Source organism: Clarias gariepinus, chromosome 23 (assembly GCF_024256425.1).
Source record: "Clarias gariepinus isolate MV-2021 ecotype Netherlands chromosome 23, CGAR_prim_01v2, whole genome shotgun sequence".
Classification (NCBI taxonomy): Eukaryota; Metazoa; Chordata; class Actinopteri; order Siluriformes; family Clariidae; genus Clarias; species Clarias gariepinus.
In genome coordinates this window covers 19,121,043-19,142,834 of record NC_071122.1, presented here as the reverse complement: position 1 = coordinate 19,142,834, position 21,792 = coordinate 19,121,043, and the positions used below count along the sequence as shown (strand labels likewise).

The 21,792-nt window shown below is 38.0% G+C and overlaps 2 protein-coding genes across 8 annotated transcripts; both read right to left on the bottom strand.

Moving 5' to 3' along the window:
* Positions 1 to 3,556: 3,556 nt before the first annotated feature.
* Positions 3,557 to 8,209, bottom strand: cishb (cytokine inducible SH2-containing protein b). Its single transcript, XM_053483572.1, has 3 exons — positions 7,736 to 8,209; positions 5,870 to 6,039; positions 3,557 to 5,138 (listed from the first exon to the last, which is right to left on the bottom strand). Exons 1-3 carry the CDS (start codon positions 7,753 to 7,755, stop codon positions 4,657 to 4,659), a joined length of 672 nt encoding a protein of 223 aa, XP_053339547.1. The 5' UTR covers positions 7,756 to 8,209; the 3' UTR covers positions 3,557 to 4,656.
* Positions 8,210 to 10,422: 2,213 nt separating this feature from the next.
* twf2b (twinfilin actin-binding protein 2b) lies at positions 10,423 to 21,230 on the bottom strand. Of its 7 annotated transcripts, none has more exons than XM_053484259.1 (11): positions 21,055 to 21,230; positions 19,470 to 19,547; positions 19,019 to 19,197; positions 18,825 to 18,920; positions 17,144 to 17,248; positions 17,030 to 17,044; positions 16,815 to 16,865; positions 15,079 to 15,198; positions 14,768 to 14,918; positions 11,680 to 11,801; positions 10,423 to 10,781 (listed from the first exon to the last, which is right to left on the bottom strand). In XM_053484259.1, the coding sequence occupies exons 1-11, from the start codon at positions 21,077 to 21,079 to the stop codon at positions 10,614 to 10,616; spliced, it is 1,110 nt and encodes a 369-aa protein (XP_053340234.1). In that variant the 5' UTR covers positions 21,080 to 21,230; the 3' UTR covers positions 10,423 to 10,613. The 7 variants fall into 7 exon arrangements, with proteins under 7 accessions (XP_053340234.1, XP_053340235.1, XP_053340230.1 ...); XM_053484260.1 differs by having other exon boundaries at positions 16,824 to 16,865; XM_053484255.1 differs by lacking the exon at positions 17,030 to 17,044.
* Positions 21,231 to 21,792: the final 562 nt, after the last annotated feature.

The following is a 21,792-nucleotide window of genomic DNA, read 5'->3' as shown; positions in this document are numbered from 1 at the left end:
CCAGCGACAATTGTGTGTGTGTGTGTGTGAGAGAGAGAGAGAGAGAGAGAGACGTAAGACAAAATAAAAGATCAGCTCAACAACCACGCGAAATTTTAACTAACTTGAGTATCCTAAAGTTTAACTAAAAAGCCAAAGTTTTACATTGTTTAAAATGCATCTGTTATAAACCTGGCACATAGCAGGTTTACACACATATACTGTATTGTAATAGCAAATGTTACCCTGTTTACACTCATTTTACACTTCCTCATTTTACACTCACTCATCCTCATAAAGAGTCTAGTACAAAATTAAATTCAAACTTCATCAGCGCTTTTCATTTAAGGCCACAGTCTCCCCAGTCACTGCTGTGCAGGTTTGAATGTGTCTCATCAGTTGATTTCTAACTGCAGTGCAAGCAGAAATAGATGCCCCACTTGTGATTTACACCAAAAGAGAGCAGCGTGCAGTGATTCGGGTTATTTTTTGTGGTCTGAGGGTGTACCTAGTGCTGAAACAACTCACGAAAAAGCATAAACAAAAGAAACAAAATTTGGACCGATACTCTACTGAAGGTGAAAATTTCCTAAAGAGAATCATTTTTGGTGATGAGACACGGATTCAGCACTGGAACTAGACAGCAGAGTCAAATTTCTCAATTCTTAAATTTTTCCAGTAGGCCAGTATTTGAACATTATCAGGAAAAAGGTTTAAGAATCAACAGTGCTTATTACTGTAAAATGCTCATTAAAGAGCTGAAGCCTTAACTTTATCTTTTAAACACAGAGCACTGCTATCCGAGGGTGTTGTGATCTCGCATGACAATGCATGTCTGCCCACTCTGGCGACACACTTCACTGATCTTACTTAATCGGACTTAATCGGGAACTATTTGTTCCCCTAAAAGCAGCCCTAAGAGGACGAAGATTCACTTCTGTTGTAGAAGTGAAGACAACGGTGCATGCAGCTCAGCTTAAAACATTTTTAATGAGGGAATACGAAAGCTTGTTGACAGATGGACGAAGTGTAATGAAAAGCAAGGAGATTATGTCGAAAAATTATGTTATTTGTCTTGATGTGTTTTTATTGAGTTAAACAAAATAAATTATATCCCAGAATGCGGATAAATTTATAAATAAGATGACAATTGTAATAAGATGCATTTAAACTCACAATTACATTAACCTGATTGCATAGACTGCTTTATAATAATGTTAAAAACATGTCTACACTTGACCGTTTTTTATTTAGACCACATCCTGAAGTTTGTATTCATGTAAAATCAGCAGTAGTTAGACAGATGTGTTGTTGCAGTATCATATGCAATTTTTATAACCTATAGCTGAAATATATCACTTACTCACTTCTCGTCTGTATTGTTTTATCCTGTAAACAGGGTCACAGGGTCACAGGGTGCCTGGGTTCTATACCAGAAGATTTAGGGCATGAGGCGTGTAGTTAGACAGATGTGTTGTTGCAGTATCATATGCAATTTTTATAACCTATAGCTGAAATATATCACTTACTCACTTCTCGTCTGTATTGTTTTATCCTGTAAACAGGGTCACAGGGTCACAGGGTGCCTGGGTTCTATACCAGAAGATTTAGGGCATGAGGCGAGGTACACCCTTGATAAGGTGCCTATCCATCTCTTGTTTTTGAACTGTGGGAAAAAAACGGCCTATTCGGAGGAAACCTCACATGCAAACTTCATGCATACAGTCCCGAGGCAGGAATCGAAACCAGATCCTGGAGGGGCAAGGCAACACTGCTAACCACTAAGCTACCATGCCACCAGCTGAAATTCAGTATACACTTGTTTTAAAATATTTCATGAAAAATGTGTTTTAAATGCATCTTGGTGTGTTTCCACTTGCAACATTGTATATAACTACACTTTGTATTTTTGTAATATACCATAGAATGCACTATGGGAAGAAGGCAGGGGTAGGGTGATGCCCGCTTCGGGCAATGTTCTGCTAAGGAACATTGTGTCCTAGCTTTCATGTGGATGTAACTTTGACTTGTAATCACATTCTCAGTAAAACCTTCAGTGTTGAGACACTTTAATTAATAAGTCAGTACATGCAGGCAAAACCCATAATGGTTCTTTTTGTATATGAACATCTATGTTAAGTGGTCTTTTACATAATATGGTAATTTCTTGGCTGGCCTACAGATATTTTCCTGTAAGATTCAAATTTTTGTTGCTGGAATATTAATGTTTGGAAATCAGAAATCTTTCTTTTAAAAAATAAGCAGGTGTGACAAAATCCTCAGAAGGACTACGGCTGGTTGTGCAGGATGTTCAGTAAAACTAAGTAAATAATTTCTTTATAAAACTACACAAATTTTACCTGGGACTATATTTTAACTGAAGGGTCATCATACCAATTATAGACTTTGTTTAATTCATCTCAGTTTACTGCTTTTTTTATAAAAAGATTTTATGTAGAAACTTTTTCGAAGACATGCTAGCTCTATAGCAGCTGTTTTGCACAGTACTGTATTTCATAAAGAATAAAGCGTTGTGTAACATAGATAGGATCTGAGACACATTCGGTCTTGTTATGCAAGTGTAATGTCGCAATACATTACACAAAGTCAGAATACAAAAGGTCCATGATAAAAATTTTAATGCCACACAAACATACTCAGGCCACAGTGAGCATAACCAATATGCTACCATTGCATCAAACGTGTTAAAAGTTTTAAAAAGGTAACCGATTACCATAAAATGCTGCTAAAAATAATTAAGACCAACACACAAATAAATAAATTGATACAGAATAACAGAATACAATTCAAATATGTCAAATATGTAATGTCTGGTGTAAACAGGTCTTCAGAAATAAAGTGGTGTTTGGCTAAATATAAATGTTATATTCGTACTGTATGTTGTGGGTGGATTTATAGTTTAATATAGCATCAGGAGATAATCCATGAAGGCACATTAAAACATTAAAACAAAGCTCTATATATATATTTATATATATACTAGTTTGGGTGCACACAAGATACAGCAGGTTAATAAATTTATCTAGAACTAGAAGGTACCCACAGCTCCGCCCGCTTGCAGATCCTGATGCCTGTGTGCTACTGTTACCTGTGAATGGGGTGTGCGGTCAATTCACTCCTGCTCTTATGCTGCTCCAATGTTTTGAAAGATATGTATATAATTACGGCATAGTATGACATAAAACGTGATGATTGTTACATTCGAAGTTTCTGCCTACTGTTGCACGGTGAGGGTCGCCCGCTACACTGGCTCGCCATTGATGATGATGTTGACAACAACAAAGGGGAAGCATCTGATCCTTCCGGCCATCCATCTAGGAACCTCTGATGTGTGTGTTTAGAGATGTACATTAGACAGTGTATAACCCATAGAGATGTATTAAACTCTCAGGCTGTAATCTCACTGAACTACTTTTTCAAGAATATTTCATGGAATCCCATTTGGATGTTGTGTCCCACCAGCAAAACATCCACTGATGACGCAAGTCTCAATGTCCAGTTTAGCTTAATGTATGTACAATTTGCATAGTGTGTGTGTGTGTGTAATATTTTTTTTGGGGAATATTTGATATAATGTAGCATCGAATACACTACTGTACCTCAGTGAAGAAGCAGTGTGAAAAACCTTGACTCGTTTCTGCGCTCAGAAAAGCTACAGTAAAGGTCAGTTTCAGTGCTTTATTGAAAACATGTGTACGTTTTCCGAATCACCAAACTCTAACAAAGTAGCAGATGATAAAATCTATGTCTACTTGGAAATGTTGAATGATGTCATTAGTGTTCGATTCCAGTAATGTGTCAGGACATACTGAGTTGACCTACTTTCAAGAGCAGGCTTATAGATTATATTACCAGCTTGTAAACAGGGTTATAAAAGATGTAAAAGATAAAAAAAAAACTGTTTCAATATTAAAAATATTAAAAAGTGTATTAGTAAAAGATTAATAAATTAGTATACCAACATTCTTGTTTGGATGAACCAAATGCAATGTTTGCTTGAAATATTTTACTATGAACTGAAAACGTGTACAGACAATAATCTTTACAGGAACTTTGAGTTTCAGTTGAACAAATTTTGTTCATTTGTAAACAGGATGCAGGAAACAGCTCCTCATAACTAGCCTGCAATTCACAGGCAGACGGAACAAATGCAGAGCCTGCTGACCTGTTATTCAAAAGTCACTCGCTTTCTATGACTGTCATTGTCTCTGAGAGGGTGCTCGAAAGTTTGCTCTCTCAGTGCCAGAACATGCTCCAGCCCTTCATAACCGCCCCCACAATACTTGTTTGGTAATCCAGAGAAGTGTTTGGCATGCAATTAACTGCATCAAGTGTTTGCCATTGTGAGTCACGTAATAGATCTCAGTACTGATAGATGAGGGTTTGGTTCCTGATATAGTCCTATACATTTTTTAAATATGAGCAATTACATAGTCGTTCAAGAGTTAGAATGTTTTGTAATATTCAAATAAGTGCTTTCTGGTCCCAGAATAATTATGCTCCATTTGACATTCTGGCCTGAGGCATGAATGTCAAAACACATTTCTCAAAGCGCTCTTTGGGATTCGGTGCCAATCTTCACCAGCCCCCTTAGTCCTATTGCACAGAGCTGCTGCATCATTTAAACACTTATCCAGTGGTCTCTTTCAGAAGATGTTATACTTTAAAGGGGTAGTCCTGTAGGTAGAACAGCAAAAGACGTGGTAGGGGCAGCTGCTCTGGGCAGTTGGTGTGTCTGTTTACGGTGAGGCGGACCAAATGCTGTAACGTTGGAAAGGTCTTGGGTTTATACAGAGGCTGCCTGAGCTTCAGCAGAACTGTATTTTCCTTCAGTGCTGCCGGAGCATCTTCCTCTGGCTTAGATCTCCCCTGTCTCTTGCTGGTGCCCACGTAGTGCTGAACCAGATCGGACACGGTGGGGAAGGACAGCAGCCGAGGACAGGCGCCAGAACTGCTGTCCAGACGGAAGCGGTTGCCGCTGTACTCAATGCGTATATTGGTGGGGCCTCTGTTCGTCTTTACTGAAAGGGTGAAGAAGTAGTGTGTGTGGCTGCTGTCGCGCACGAGGAACGTGCCCTCTGCAGTGCCTGCCAGAGCGTCTCCAGCTTGGCCAGCTGAAATGTTCCCCCAGTACCAGCCTGTGTAAACAAAGGAGACTTTGTTAAAGTCTTATAACAATGCAAATACATAAATGGCTGTTTTTATAATTAACAGAATGACATGAAAGGGGACATGGGACCGCTGAGAGGTGACTGAGATGAGATCTGGAGCCCTATTTATTTACAGCCCTACAATTGGTTTAAGACTCTGTAGTTACAGTGGCATTTAATTATTATTACTTGTCACACTGTAAAAAATGATCTCAATAAAATATCTACTGATCTGTATAACACACTGCAAAAAAAAATGTTTTGTTTACGTTCCACCACCTCCACTACCATATTTGTAGCTGTGGCTGAGTCCTATGCCGTCTTCCTATTGGTTCGTGATTTTCGAACTTGCGTCATGAGATTTCGATTGTACATTTTCCGCTAGCTTTGTTTTCAACTGCACTCGCATTACCTTGATACTGGTTAAAAATGAGCAATTTAATCTATGCGTTCTATGACCACTGATGTCAAATCATGAACAAAGCTGTGCAAGTCGATTAATTCAATCAAACGTCTTTAAAAAATGAAAAATCTAAGAAAAACCTGCAATAACAAGTTGGTGACATAGATATGTGAAAATGTGGGATCCAGGAAAAGCCTTGTAACAATGATGTAATATGATTTTTTCATTTAATTTTTTGTTTTAAATTCAATTAATTCCAAAAAAGCAGAAGGTGGCCATGAGGCGGCCACTGAATGCAAGTGTGGGTATGCTATACCTGAGGCGTTCAGGTGCTGAAATGTAGCATGGATGCATCGGAGATTGTCGAACGAGTCCCATGACTGAACAGAAACCGGGACCAGTTGGTTACAAGGAGCTTCTGATACTTCTAAGTTGTCTGTAACTCTCATCTCTCCAGTAACCATGGCTGAAGGTGGTATCGGAATCCTATTAGGAAAGACAAATCTAATATTTACAAATGGACCTCGGGTTTGAGGTGAACACCATAAAACCACATGCAAGACCTTGAAAATGAACCAACAAGATGATAGACCAAGGTTACACAAGCAACATTCTTCTAATAGCTAGTCTATAATGTCAGGTTACACCCTATTCTTAGTAGATTAGATCTTCATAGTGGTGGGATTTTACCATACAATGTTATTTTACCAATATTCCAAGCAGTGATAATTCATGTTTCGGCACTTTTGTCTGAAAAGTTGACAAGGAAGTGATAGCATCCCTGAACGGCTAGTCCTTCACCTAGTTTCTACCATATTAGGAAGTTGCACTGAACAAAAGCATGTTTTTAAGGAATACACACAAATGTAATTTTGATTGGAGCAAAGAAAAAAAAAGAAAGAGAAAAAATAATAAATAGAGATTTAATTATAGGGCCAGCTTTTTGTTAAGGTGCTTTATGCAAATGTTGTTATTGTAGTACCATGTAAATAAAATTAGATTTAATTTAACTAAATAAGCACATCAAATGTTCTGGCACTATCATTTAGTGTATCGTTCATTTACTGGAATCTGTTTCAGGAGCTGCCCTAAACGATAAGACTTTACTTATCGACTGAGATGTGACGCAGTTCATTCCTGGACCTGTCTATATTTATAGTAAAAAAAAAAAAAAAATCTTGTGATTTAAACATTATTATAGGGCAATTAGACACAATCTCTAATCACATGAACACTTCCATGGTGCTAGCCATGGCCAAGTTTTTTTTTCCCTCCAGGACTTCTCCAGAAATACAGCGAGACGTGATAAAAACAGGCCTTGAAATGTGATAAGACTTACACTGGGGGATAATTTCAGTAATGAGAACAGGCAACATTTTAGGCACATCTTAATAACAAAATGTCAAACAAACACTTTAATAATATTAATTTTTTAGCGAAAGCATAAGGTTATTACGATTTCTTTATTATTATTTTAGAGATAATAAATATAAAGTTATATTTAGTAGGTATATAGTTGTGTCAGCTGGGCAAAGAATTATTTTTAGTGTCTGTGTATGAAAGTGTGTAAGAGAGTAAAATTAACATTATATTATATTTATTATATTATATTATATTATATTAGTCTTCCATTAACTTCCTCAGACACTGATGTTGTTGCAAAAATATTATATTATATTATATTATATAGTATTATATTATATTATAAGTCTATTAATAATTTTCTCAGACCCAGACTGTTGCTGTGAAGGTGGTTCGAACAGGAAGAACTTTGTGCAAATCTTAACTTTTGTATAACTTTATGGTTTTGGAATAATTCATCAATAACTTTATGGATTTGTCATTTAAATAAATAGGAATATTATAATCTGTACTATACTAGAGGTTACTACAGGGTGTCCAAAAAAGAAAAGGCTTCATAAAGACAGGAAATGAATATAATTAAGCAGTTGCATGCCTAACACCAGATGTGTTTATCACGAATGTGTGTGACTCCCAAAAAAAATTTATAATAATAATAAGAATAATTAGAACAAGAATAAGAGCACTTTAGAGGATTTTTATGGCTAAAAGGTTACATTGTTGCTTAAAAAAACTAAACAAAAAACAAAGTGTTGATTTCAGCTGTGTGCGCAGACTGTTAGGACGCATTGTAACTTGTTTATTTGTTTTTAGTTCTTACCTTTTCACGCACAAGAGCATCACGAATTAATTCGCATTAGTTATATCCGGTGTGGATGATAAGAATAATTTTTTCCGAAGTCCAACATCCTTCACAATCCGACTTGCGCGCCGTCTCACACGCTTCCTGTCGTCTTGGCAGCAGTACGACACACGTCGCGCTCACACCTCGAACGTGAGAAGTGTTCAGCCTCTTTGGAAAAGCAGATCACCGGGAAGCGCTTTCCGAGAAACGGCTTTTGTGGAGGAGCGGCTATGTGCCTGAGCAGCGCGTTTCACGGAACTGCGCTCCCGAGCTCCGGTGCGCGTTGATTGGTCCTCCGCTCTGTGTGTGTGTGTGTGTGTGTGCACGCGCCAGTAAACGCGTAGCCGAGCGGTTTTTCCTGGTAAGAGGCTTTCCAGGAAAGCTGCACCAGTCCCTCGGAATGGGTACGTCCTAAACCACATATTATCCGCACACGAGAGTGTATCAAAACACTTATCCTGTTTGGCACACGATGTATCAGCCTATACACACTCACTAACAAAGCCACCCTGTGTAGTAGTAAGGGAGACATTTTGTGTTGTAGCCTACCTTTTGTTTGAGTCGCTCATTACATTTCTAGAGCACTTAAAAACTACAACGATGTTTTTTCTTTTTTTAACAGATGTTTGTCTGTACTGCATCCTTACTTCTGCTCCTGCACTTTATCACTTATGCCTATTATCTCAATGCAAATGCGATGCAAACTATCCTAACAGCCAATCACATGGCAGCAGCACAGAGCATACAATCAGGCTCTCATTCAGGTCAAAAGTTTCAGTTAATATTCACATTATCATCCATGTGAGTACACGAGAAAGCTTGAGAGTGGAATATACAGAATGATATAAAAAAAAAGAAGCAAAAACACATGCTGTGAGTCCGAAATGTCTTTAACTTAACAGAACAGAGGACAAACGCTGGTTTGCGGTTACAGGAAATTATTTGGTGATGTTATTAAGCTCTAATGTTAATTACATTTACAGCATTTGGCAGACATCCTTATTTAAAGTAACTTACTTAGATTTTTTAAATCTCATTGTATATCTGAGCAGTTGCGGGTTAAGGGCCTTGTTTAAGGGCCCGACAGTGGCAACCTGGTGGTGGAAAGCGTGAGGTTATTGTGAGTTTTGAAAATAATAATAATAATAAAAATAATAATAATTATTATTATTATTATTTTAGTGATTATAAATATAAGGTCATATTTAGTATATAGTTGTCTCTGCTAGGGGCAAAGAATCCTTTGTGGTATTGGTGTGTGAAAGTGTATTATATTATATTATATTATATTATATTATATTATATTATATTATAATCACACACTTATTGTCTATACTGCTTTATCCTGTATACAGAGTCATTGGGGGCCTGGAACCTATCCCAGTTGACTTTGTGCATAAGTGGAGTACACCCTGGACAGCCAGGGTCAGGTCCAGCACCATCTATTGAATTTTGAGATGAAGTGATAATTTTTTTTCAAGGTCGTTTTTTTTTATAATATAAGGGCACTTACTATTTTAAATTTAAATTAGCATAACTTCTCTTGCCATCTGCCAATTGCGATGAGACGAAGCCTATATGTTACCTCAAGCTCGACCAAATACACCTGTGAAAAGCCCATTAAAATATGTTCAGTAGTTTTTACGTGATGCGTACACAAACAAACAGACAAAAAATTCTTGATGTGATTTATTACTCATCTTATGTCCCCCAAAAATACTTTTTTACAAATACTGTTTTTTCAATGTACAGTCATGCCAACTTTACAGTTTTATTATATTATATTATATTATATTATATTATATTATATTATATTATATTATATTATATTATGTATCACACATTATATCACATATATTCTCTGATTTAGTTAACTAATAACTTCTGATCAGTTTATTTAAAAAGGAAGTAGGTTCTCTGATTTAGTAGTCCAGTAGCTAAAAGACTGAGCTACACCTGTTCTGCCCTTACAGCCACCGTAAGCAGAAAAACATCTCAAAATGCAAATTACTCCCTGCTACACTAACACAAGACCACATCAGGTTTCACTTCTTTTAGTCCAGAAAAGGAATCTAAGACATAACAAACCCCCTATATTATTATTTTTATTATTGGATTGCTTACAGGAATATTGCATATTTGCCTATTCCTGTTTCGGATTTTATTAAGTCCGAAATCCAAAAATATTTTTGAACTGCTGTGTTAAACATTAAGAAAAAAAAGTCTTTCTCGTGAGTCCATCATTACACTTACATAATATACATTAAATAAACATTTTAATCCTTACCTCATTACAATACAAGAAAATGGTCAAACTGGCCTTGTTTTTTTAAGCCTAATGTGCATGCAGACAAAATGCTTTTTTTCCCCCAATACAGCAATAATAATAATCAGCTGGTGAAAGCTGATTGGGTTATCTGTTGCCCCGAAATGACCCTATTCAGCTGTAGTGTTTTGCTTTAAGGACCAATGTTCTACCTCATGCGCTTTTTATTAGCTAAAGGTACAAAACATGTCTCCTTCTGCCGCTTTTCCACAGAGCCCCTGCTCCTTTTTAATTCCAGGGCTTAAAGGCTTAGCATGTACTTATTTGACCTTTCTTTCTCAGAATCCAGACAAAGCAGACCGCAGACTGGAGATTAAATGTACAGAAACGGGTTTTATTTGAATATTATGCAAAATAATCAGTGTTTTGTTTAGTAGTTGTGGCCTTGTGAGTACAGTGGATTTTAGAACATTTAGCAGTAGAGTATATGAGCGTTAATTAAAACAGAACAACAGAAAGAGAAGTCAGAGTCAGACAGCAGGTTAAGGAGAAACATTTCTAGAGGCTTTGTCTCATTTCAAGTAGCTCCTAGCTCTCTTCGCCGTTCTCCCCTACGCCCTTAATAAGACGCTTGTTACCCCTTTTCCCTGTAGGGCCCTTTGGCTTGGCAAAGGCTTGTTTCACAGCCTGTGGCTTAGGGTGAACTTCTTCATATAGGTACTCTTCCGTCAAGCCCTCTCCACTCTCTATTTCCATCTGTAGAAACACACACACACACACACACACACACACAAACACAAATAAATATGTAAAGTCACCAAAAAGATTTCATGCCATACTTTTAAACATCCTAACTCCTAAAGTTAGTCCTAACACAGAACCCGGCACAGCGAAAGCTTGCTCATCAGGGAGGCTTGTTCCCAAAAACAATGTGTGCCGTAATTAGAGTCGTCACTCTTTCTTGGAAATCCCTTTCCAGGATTTGGCCAGTGACTCATATGCAGGATAGCTGCTTCTCATGAAAAGTTATCTTGGCTGACATGCTCAGTGTTAAAGTGTGTTTATTTAAAGGATTAAACATTAAATAGATGAGTTAAAGGTCTTTTTTACAGTATAAGAATAATAAAACAACAAATTGACCCCTATACCTGTAATTGTATCTTAAATGTATGAGATTTACCTCACTGGGATTTACCTAGTTTCACAATAATAATAATAAAAAAAAAGTTTAATTACTAAAATGACTAAAATGATGATAATGATTATTATAATTATGGTTATGATTATTATTGGTGGTGGGGGGGGTATTAATTGTGATAATGAATATTTGCTTGTTTATCTAATTATAAAAGAACACAAATATTTTATCGATATTTTAAAATGCATGGTTATCATTGTTACCCAGTTAGGTATTAGTGTTACACATTATAGCTCAACTTTACACATTTCTAGGACGGTATCTGATTTTCCTGGTGTTTTCCATTACTGGAAAGCCAGTCTATAAATTTCCAGGTTTTCCAGTTTTTTTTAGGATGCATTACCACCCTGTTTCCTACTGCCTGAGGTGTTACCTTTCACCGACACAGACCATTTGTTATATTTTGTCAAAACAGTATTACAAACACTGACAATGTATGATCTAATTCCTGATCACCTTCTTACTGATCTCTATGCGGTAATCCCTCTCGACCTCCTCCAGCAGCCGGTTCTTACAGCTGGAGTAGAGCATCCGCTCCTTGATGCTACAGCTGTATCCAGGCATGGAGTAGAAGAATACTGAAAGCACACGAAAAAACACAGGCCCGGAGATTGAGAAGCAAAAGTCTACGAGACGCTAATGGTTAAACCACTTCAAGGAAACGACGAGTTTTGTGTTAACGCTTGATGATCTTTTAAGAATGTTAAAGTCTAACCTGTCTTCTGCATTACAGGATGTATTTTATAACGACTGACATGTGTACTGTGTCATCTGTAGCTTAGAATAAATCCAAGAACTTGTTAAGGATTACTAGAGCAGAACATCAACCGTAACAGATAAACCAAAGTACCGGACTGTTGAAAAGAAAAAGAAACAAATAAACATACCAGCCTATTGACGGTCTCTTCGGTGTGGGTGTTTATCATAAGCAATCATTTCAACACATTTCTCAGTACTACAAAAAAAGGGTGGAAAAGGAAAGTCAACACCTGCCCCTATGGCTCTATAGTTGTGGCAATCACTCATACAAGACGGACACGGTGAACGGAAATTAGGTTTAAAAATACACTAGTCCAAACATTTCTTAAAATTCCATGCATATAATCCAGCGACACTTGATTTACTGTGTTTTTACAGTTTGCACAGGGATAAACAAGGTTTTAACAAACAAGACACCTTTTCCACTTACTCTGTTCTTTATACTGCTTATCCTATACAGGGTCATATCAAGGCAGGGTGCCAGTCCATGCTACAGCCTAATCTACATGTCTTTGAACTTTTGGAGGAAACCGGAGTACCTGGAGGAAACCCATAAGCACCTATTCACAGAGACAGACCCTCCGACCTTGGAGGTGTGAGGCCATAGTGCTACTGTGCCACCACACCTTATTCAGTGAGAATCAAATATTTTGGATTCGGTTACATTTTAATGTCCATACAAAATGTGCGCTTTAAAACAAATGCTGCAGTGATGAATTAATGGCTACGGTAAAGAATATACTGTATATTACCGTTTCACTTGCCATAATGATAAACTGTTAAACTGAACAGCTGATACAGTGCTCTATCTCTCTCTTTGCATGCAATGGGTTCATCTGGAAGTTCTTTTATATAACTGTGTAAAGATGAAGGTCTTAAAAAAGTACCTACCCTTGCAGCACATTAGCATAAAAGCAACGAAAATGCACAAACTGTGTAGCGGCCTGGGAAACCCCTTCACAAAGTGAAAATTTGATGTTCGCGACTATATATAGTCCTGAAACTGCAGAGCTTCCTGATCTCAAAGATGTTTTTGTTTTGCGTGCATCTCCACCACAGGTTATATCAAATTTTAAGTTCTATCAGATATCTTAATGTAAAAGAAATTCATTTTGGATTAAAAAACGACCCGATAAGGCTTATGTCCATTTGATTAAAATGTACAGCTATCTACCAACCTTGAATTGGCTGTATGAGGAAATCACACTTATCTACAGTAGCGAGGGTTTTGAATTCTTTATGCATACTCATTATTTTACCACTGTGCATATTAAACTAGCTCCTTGATCTTTGTAGGTATAGATCAATTATCACTTTCTTTGAGCTAAAGAAGCGATTGAACTACAGATAAAATCAAACTCATTCTTATGTACACTAGGCAGGATATTTCACATAGAGACGTTGCCACAAAATTTCACAACACTTAATAGTTTGTCTGCGGATTATGTTTTGGCTACTCTGTGTATTTATGGTTAGAGTTAGGCATTAAAGACCAGAGCTATGTACAAGATGATAAATTAGATACGTGAGTGTTCAAATCAAACTTTTGATTGCGCAGAATAACAGAATACAGATATAAGACTTACAATCTCACTTTATTTTTCTATATAATTCCCTGCTACACTAATGCACTTGTCCTAGTGTTTCACTAGTGCTGGGATACCATCAAGATAGAAAGTTTTCTCAGTACACTGGAGCCTCGATTGACCTATCTAAAACACTGGCCTCCCAGGAACTCCTTTAATAGCCCAAATATACGGAAATGGCTGAATTGAGGTCAGGACTGTACGGGGGATTTGGCAATACCTCCCAGCCATGTTCCTGTACTGTGCAAGTGGTCTGTGAACAAGTGTGTGTACAGTTCCCACAGACAGATGTGTCAATTTTCAAGGATCAGGCGTTCCACTCGCTGAATGTTCATGGGAACGACCTCAATGTGCTCCGAGCCATCTGCAGTGGTACGGCCTTGTTTAAAACATTTGCACCACTCAAATATTTTATTTAAAAGTCAATGTATTGTGCATAAAGTCTTCTTTAAATCTGATTTGGGTTTACATTATTTTGGCGGCACGGTGGTGTAGTGGTTAGCACTGTTGCCCTGCACCTCCAGGGTCTGGGTTTGATACCTGGCCGGGTTCGATTCCCGTCTCCCCGTGCTTGGTGGGTTACCTCCAGGTACTCCGGTTTTCTCCCACATTCCAAAGACATGTAGGTAAGTTAATTGACATTCCCAAATTGCCCGTAGTGTGTGTGCGATGGATTGGCACTCTGTCCAGGATGTACCCTGCCTCGTGCCCTAAACCTCCTGGGATAGGCTTCAGGTCCTTGCGACCCTGAATACAGGGTAAAGCGGTATAGAAGGTTAGTGAGTGAGAGTGAGTATACATTATTTCATCATGAGTCCCGGTTTGACTTGAATGCAGCTTGTAGCCAGAAATTTGGTTCAGGGTGTATGTTGTACAAGCAAGCGCTGGTTAGAAATGATTTCACTTCAGGACAAAAAAGGAGCAGGTGCGTGAACATGAAACAACTTTGGTTGCAACACATTATGAGCTCGAGTGATGTGAGGGGGAAAAAACGTTCAGTTTAGGTCACACCCGTTGCAGAGCACTCAACAGAAACAGATTGTGTCACTGCACACCACATTTTGCTCCAGCTGTAATCATAAGGGTTTTTCCAGACCACCATACAGATGGAAGTAAATGTTATGGAAACACACTGTTTGGGAACCATCAAGAATAGCAAGAAATTAGGAGACAATCAGCAGAAAAGTCCAGGGACTGACCCACAGCCTCCACGCTCTGGCCCTGATATGAGTGTTTATACAGGAAGAAGTGATAGCGAGGAGCATCAGCAGGGATTCGGGCCGGCAGCTCACGGATCTCTGTAGGATTGGTGTGGACCAGTTCGATTGTCTCTCTCTCAGTGTCCAGCCTCTGAGGAAATGCACACACACACACACACACACACACACACACACACACACACACACAATGATAACATAAAGGTCAGAATGTGTGAAGGAAATGGACAACACTCCTCAATGCTGAACTGAAGTGTGTGTGTGTGTGTGCGTGTGTATTGGGTGGAACTTACTAGCTGGATGTAGTTGATGCGCCTTTGTTTGAGGAGCTGTAAAGCTCGTTTAGCTTCCTCCTGTAATGGGAACGCCAAACCCGGCAGATTCAGCGGCTTAGTCTCCACGCTTATCTGGGTCTTCCGGTTAGAAAACACATGTACAAAGACAGACACACACCCAAACATATGTATATAAACAACTACCTTTATCATCACGTGAAGCAACAGCAGGCTTAACCTGCCTTTAAAGCTGAATCTGCGATCTTAACGCTGTGTGCCTTTTGTGTGAAATACTGGTACTGGACATTAACTGGACGTTACCTCTATATCATCAAGTGCTAAAATAATTCTCAAAGCCTAATTTTCCGTGTAGTTCTGTGATCATTGCTTGACATTTATGACCGTCTGGCGTATGCTAGTACACTATTGGGTTTTTTTCATGAAAAGCATTAGAAACACATGTTTTTGTAGCTTGAGGGTTTTGTGTCATGGATTTTGCACAAAAATAAAAAAAAATGTAAAAATAAATTGCTTAACAACACGTGCGAACGTTTATTTTTAAGCAGCTGTGTTTTCATCAGCGCTTTCGCAATTCTAAGATATTTTTAGATTGTACATACTCCGCACTATAAATTATATCAGATGCTTGGTTCTACGAGGGGGTTCAAGTCAAACCAGGACTTGCGATGAGCCTTTAAGCACAATGCTGTGATGAGACTGCTGTAGTAAAACCTACAAACAGGGCAAGTGTTTTGAAAAAGGCCGTACATCTGTGAATAAGACGAAGTGGCTAGGAGCCCACTGCATTCGTTCCCGTAAACATTCAACGAATGGAATGCCTGATCCTTGGAAATCGATAGAGAACTTGTAGTCAACTCGCAAAGTAGACACATCTGTCTGTGGGAACCTTAAACACAGTCATTCATGAACACATTTAGCAGACAACTTACATTTTTATCTCATTATACATCAGAGCAGTTGAGGGATAAGGGCCTTGCTTAAAGGCCCAACAGGGACAACTTGGTGGTCGTGGGATTTGAACCTGGGACCTTCTGGACTTAGGCCTTTACCACTAAGCCACCCCTGAATATTGTGCACACCACTTGCACATTACAGAAACTCGGCTGGGAGAAATCACCACATTCATCATACAGTCCTGACCTCGATCAAGCCATTTCCACATGTTTGATCATCGCTAATGGGTCGTTAAAGGAGTTCCTGGGAGGCCAGCGTTTCAGAAGTGAAGTGAAGCAGGCAGTCTAATCACGGCTCCGGTATACTCAGAAAACTTTCTACCATAATGGTATCCAAGCAGTAATGAAACTCTGGGATAAGTGCATTAGTGTAGCAGGGGATTATACAGTATGGAGAAAAAGGGAGTTTTTAATCAGAAGTCGCGGTTTGACTTAAACACCCCTTTTAAGTTCCTTTGCTGAATAAGCAAATACGTCCCATTTGGGAAGCACTTTGGTATATATATCTAGTATGAAGGTTTTTTTTTTTTTTTATCCACGCAGTGTTAGAAAATTATACTTATAAATATATCTATAAATATAATATAATTTATATATATTCTAACGAGGGTTATTATTAGATGTTAAAATCACACTGCAAACTCTCCTTAGCAAGTAAGATTTATTTATTTATTTATTTATTTATTTGCAATGCTTTTACTGTACACAGGTCAGTACAGTTCCATCACTTGTAATGGTCTGAAAGCTGGGAATGTTATCAGATTTATCTGATTATAGAACTGAGTTTACCTTTCCTCTTCCAGCCGGAGTAGTGGCTCGTCTTCGCTCCTCCTAAGAAGTTAATAATATATATAGTGTCATTTTAAATATGTATATAGTTGTGAACGCACAAACACACGCACACACACGCACACACACGCACACACACAGACACACACACGCACACACACACACGGTCTCACACCTTGAACCACATCACACTACTTAGAACTTACCCATACAACCTTGTCCTGTCAGGCGCATTTTAAGCAATAAACTATCGTTAATGATGTTTGGAGGGGAAAAAAAAACACCCTCTTCATTCTAATCTAGCATTCTATTCTGCTTACCTCTGTGGCTTTAATCTGATGGAGCTCCTGCTCAGCTGCAGTAAGGGGACCAGGGCTAGAGGAGGAGGACATGTGGCGAAGGTAAGCCTGAAAACACACATCTTCCTGTGGAGAAGAGGACGTTCAGATCAAACCAGCACACGGTTCTCCCAACCTGGAAGCATCTGATGAGTTGTTAAGAGCCGCTGCAGAATGTTAATATTTGTGTTTTATCTTACTTATATGACTTGTGAATTATTCAGTAATATTAATTAAATAAGAAGACTACACAGACTAGTTAGATTTATATGGATGGATGGTTGGGTGGATGGGTGGATAAAAGAAACAGACATTACCCCAATGTGTTAAAGGATGAATAGATAGATGGATAAATTATTAGGCATTCCCACACTGTAAATAGATGGATGGATGAATGGATGGATGGATTTTTATTAGATATTAGCTTACTGTTTAATTGTGATGATGGATGGATTATGTGTTTAATAGATAAAGTAATAGACAATCCCACATTGGTGTTGGATGGATGGATGGATGGATGAATGGATGGATGAATGGATAATTTAATAGACATTTCAACAGTATTTAAATAGACAGACTGATCGATAAATTAATAGACAATTAATAGTTAACAGTCCATCTTTCACAATAAAAATAATAATAATAGTCACAATTAACAAACAAATTAACAGACAATTAATAATTGATAGACAATTCTTTAATGGATGGATGGATAGATGGATGGATGGATGGATGGATAATTTAATAGATTTTCCATATTTTTTTTAACAGACGGATAAATGGATGGATGGATAGAGAAATGGATAGATATATAAATTACCAGCTATTCACAAACTATGTAAATGAATGGATGGATGGCTGGATTAATAGAAAGTTAATAAACCATCCTTCCCAAATGTATTAATAGACAACAATTTACAAACAAATTCATAGACACTTAATAAGTGATAGACCTTCCTTGAATTTATGGATGGATGGATGGATGGATGGATGGATGGATTAGATGGATGAATTAATAGCCATTTATAAACTGTGTAAATGGATGGATGGATGGATGGATTAATAGACATTTCCACATTGCATAAAAGGATGGGTGGATGGAGGAATAAATTAACAGCCATTCCCACACTGTATAAATGGATGGATGGATGGCTTAATAGGCATTCCCACATGGCATACATGGATAAATGGATGCATGGATGGACGGATAACTTATTAGAGATCTCCAAACTGTTTAAATGGAACGATAGATGGAAATTAATTAATATTCCCAAATTGTCCAAATGGATCAATCGATAGAGAGATAGATGAAAAAATGAATAAATTAGTGAATATTTCCACATTGTGGATCCACATTGTGAAAATAGATACAGTAGATGAATAGAAAAGATAAATAAAATTTCCAGATTGTATAACTGGATAGACAGATGGATGGATGGGTGGATAGATGGATAGATGGATGGATGGGTAAATCAACAGATATATATTCCCACTGTGTAAAGATTATTCTACACATACAGTAGTGCATTCTCTTATGATAATAATAGCAGTGAATAATACTAATAACAGTCACAATGTGGGTGATAAGGACATGTCAGCAGAAAAGGACTAAAATAATGATGTGTAACAGAATACACTACTGCGTAACAGACTGTCTACATACTTGCGTGGTTCCAAATAATTCGTCTTTGATGTGACTTCCACCAAACTCCTTTTTCAGTGTGGCACGAGTGGCAGCGTACACCATCTTCAGTCGCACCTGCAGCGAGCAATGAGTCAGTACACAAGCAGAGTCTGGTTTTTGATTACCAAAGTGTGTGTGAGTATGGAGCTGTGTGTGTAAGTGTGTGTGCTTACAGGCGACTGATCTGGAGACCAGGAAATGAAGAGCCACTCGTAGCCCTGCTGGTTCTGCGTGTCCAGACGTAACAGGATGTAACATGGCTCCAACGAGTCCAACAGAGGCAGAACACATGGGTCATAATCCCGATCCCAGCTCTGAGAGGGCTCTCGGTAGGACCCCAACACTAATTGCTCTGAACATACACACACCATAGGCAGATTATCAGTTTCAAAATAATATAGTATGATGAATTCTTAATCATATAATACAGACAAAGAATATTTCAGGCATGCTCTGATAAATCCTGCACAAATAATGTCAATTATATTCACCTCAGTTTTGTAGTCATTACATAAGCAGGATTATAACAAAATATTGTACTTTATAAACATTTGAGAATCTATGTAATATACATATACGTATACATATATTAATATACTGTACATCGACAACTCTCTTACTCACCACTCCTTATGACAATCTTTATGACTCTGATGGCTCCTTGCCTCGCTTTGACCAGGAACTGCCTCAAATCTGCAGTCGCTAGGAATATAACAGAAAAGGAACTGGTTCTGAATTGAGTTCTCTGCATTGGGTTTTTGGCTTAGCTGCTGCAAGTACACAACTACTAAGAACGTGAACACAAGGTTCAATGAAATACACCAGCATTTTGTAACATAATCTTTAACGCTACCTCGTGACTGTTTTGGAAGTCTGTGGTCATTTGGGAAAGTTGTTCATATAAGGTTTCCACAAATGTTTTCATAAATCCCTTAAAACTTATTTGCAAATTAAGCCATAAATCTGGATCATTATCTTTTAAAATTGATTATAGGCAGCATGGTGCCGCAACAGGTAGGAATACAGTCTGTGTAAAGTTTTACATATTCTCCAGTACATAGGTTGGTTATGTTAAACTCTCAGTACAGTGGATGGGTTGGGCCCTTGTAATGGACTGGCATCTCATACAGTGTGTATTCACATCCTGTTTGTAAATTGTAAAAATGTCCCAACTACCCTTTAGCTGTTCTGTTTCTTGTTTAGGACAGAGAAAGGACTTTAAGGTTCTATGTGTGGTGTTTGCACTCATGAGAAAGAGGCAATAAAAATGAATAAAGATTATGCTGAATAGTATTTCTTTAATCCATGCCCGGCGTATTTCTTTAATCCATGCTGTGGGGCTGAAAAGAAGCAGTAATCTTTTATACAGTTTAATAATAAAAAAAAAGGGATGCTTAAGCTTGAGAAACTCTTTTTGTCCAAGCTTGGCAATTAATAGCTGTGTTTATCCTGCAGTCCACTCAGTTATATTCACCTTACTAAAAGACACCTATACCAGTGAAGGAAATGAATACTGACAAAAGGTTTCTTTAAGTCAAGACAGCAGGTGCCATGGATTTACCATGGTAACCACTTGGCCAGGGTTCATAAATGATGTAGGTTCAAGTGAGATGCATGAAGTGTAGGGCTTCCGCCGTCGAGCTCCAGTTACACTGTCTTCCACCATTCACATAAATGTATTGCAACAATATTTTTCTTTTAATACTTACATATTATTGGTTATGTACACTACAAGGACGAGATATGTATTTAATTTTAGTTGGTCAATTCCTAAGATATTTTACTTTTTATTATTTTTTTAGCATTCCTTTATGAGAGATTTTACATCTCAACTTAGAACGACAAGGAGATATGTGCTTAAGAGGAAGTAAAGTGTATATATATATATATATATATATATATATATATATATATATATATATATATATATATATATATATATGTATATATTATAATATTATGATTTTTTTTATCAACCTACTTAAACTAAAGATTGCTGAATTATGTACTGGAGAATTTTAATCAAGACTGATTGATTCTGTCAAGACTGATATACTTATTTACCAGTTAAACAAAATGTATAGTTGTACACAATTTTTTACAATTTAAAAGTAAATTGACTGATACTACACCTCAACCAACAGGCTGTAAACTGTTTAAACTATTAATCCGCACTGTAGCTGAATTAAATGCTAATAAGTCCACTTACCATGGATCCCTGTCTGATGAGACATCCTTCCCAGTTTCTTCAGCCCTCCAGTTCAGTGCAGATACCTTCTGTATCCTGAGTCCTCCCTTTGTCTCCAGTGGCACTGACACCAAGACCCCTAACCTTTCTTACCTAAGGGAAATCCTGGTTGAAATTCGATCCTCAGAACTAAGGAAGATGGGTATCCTTAATTTTGTGTTGGTGGATCTAGAATCCTTTATGTGTCAATGGCCATTCCCGGGGATCCGCAGCTGTGTGCACGCTATCTTCAAAAGGTCTGCCACTAAGCTGTGAGTAACACTGATGCTGTCATTACACACAATAGTGCATTTGGGGCCTACAAGATGCTTTTCAGGAGCATCTTTGGACCTGCCAGGTCTGGTTGGTTATCTGGAGCTTCTCGTGTGAACACTAATGACACGCTATCACTGGCAAACCTGGAGGACTTGATCCGGGCACAGCGAAATGGTCACCCCCCCTCCACCCCGGCTCAGATTCCAACAGGCTGTGGTCACTGACATGCGACACTCGGCGTGTGGTTGATCTGCCAAGCCTTACAAAACAGTCCGGTTCAGTCTTCTGATGTGATCTTTCTTCTTCTGGTCCGAGTAGCCTTAATGTATTTATAAAAAATATATTTCTGTGACTCTGAATCAGCATTGGCCACCATCCTTTAAATAGCTAAGAGCACTGCTTCCAAACTAAGGATGGTGGATTGTTTTGTGGGGGTCCTCAGGG

Bases quoted from the DNA above. Each gene is read 5' to 3' on its own strand.
- cishb (XM_053483572.1), bottom strand. From the start codon at position 7,755: ATGCTCTTGTGCGTGAAAAG. The intron at 6,040-7,735 runs GTAAGAACTAAA...CTTTCCTAATAG, and splicing joins ATGCTCTTGTGCGTGAAAAG to GATTCCGATACCACCTTCAG. The intron at 5,139-5,869 runs GTATAGCATACC...TTGTTTACACAG, and splicing joins TCAGCACCTGAACGCCTCAG to GCTGGTACTGGGGGAACATT.
- twf2b (XM_053484259.1), bottom strand. From the start codon at position 21,079: ATGTCTCATCAGACAGGGATCCATG. The intron at 18,921-19,018 runs GTAAGCACACAC...TGCTCGCTGCAG, and splicing joins GGTCTCCAGATCAGTCGCCT to GTGCGACTGAAGATGGTGTA. The intron at 15,199-16,814 runs GTTCTATAATCA...TCTAACCGGAAG, and splicing joins GAAGAGGAAAGGTAAACTCA to ACCCAGATAAGCGTGGAGAC.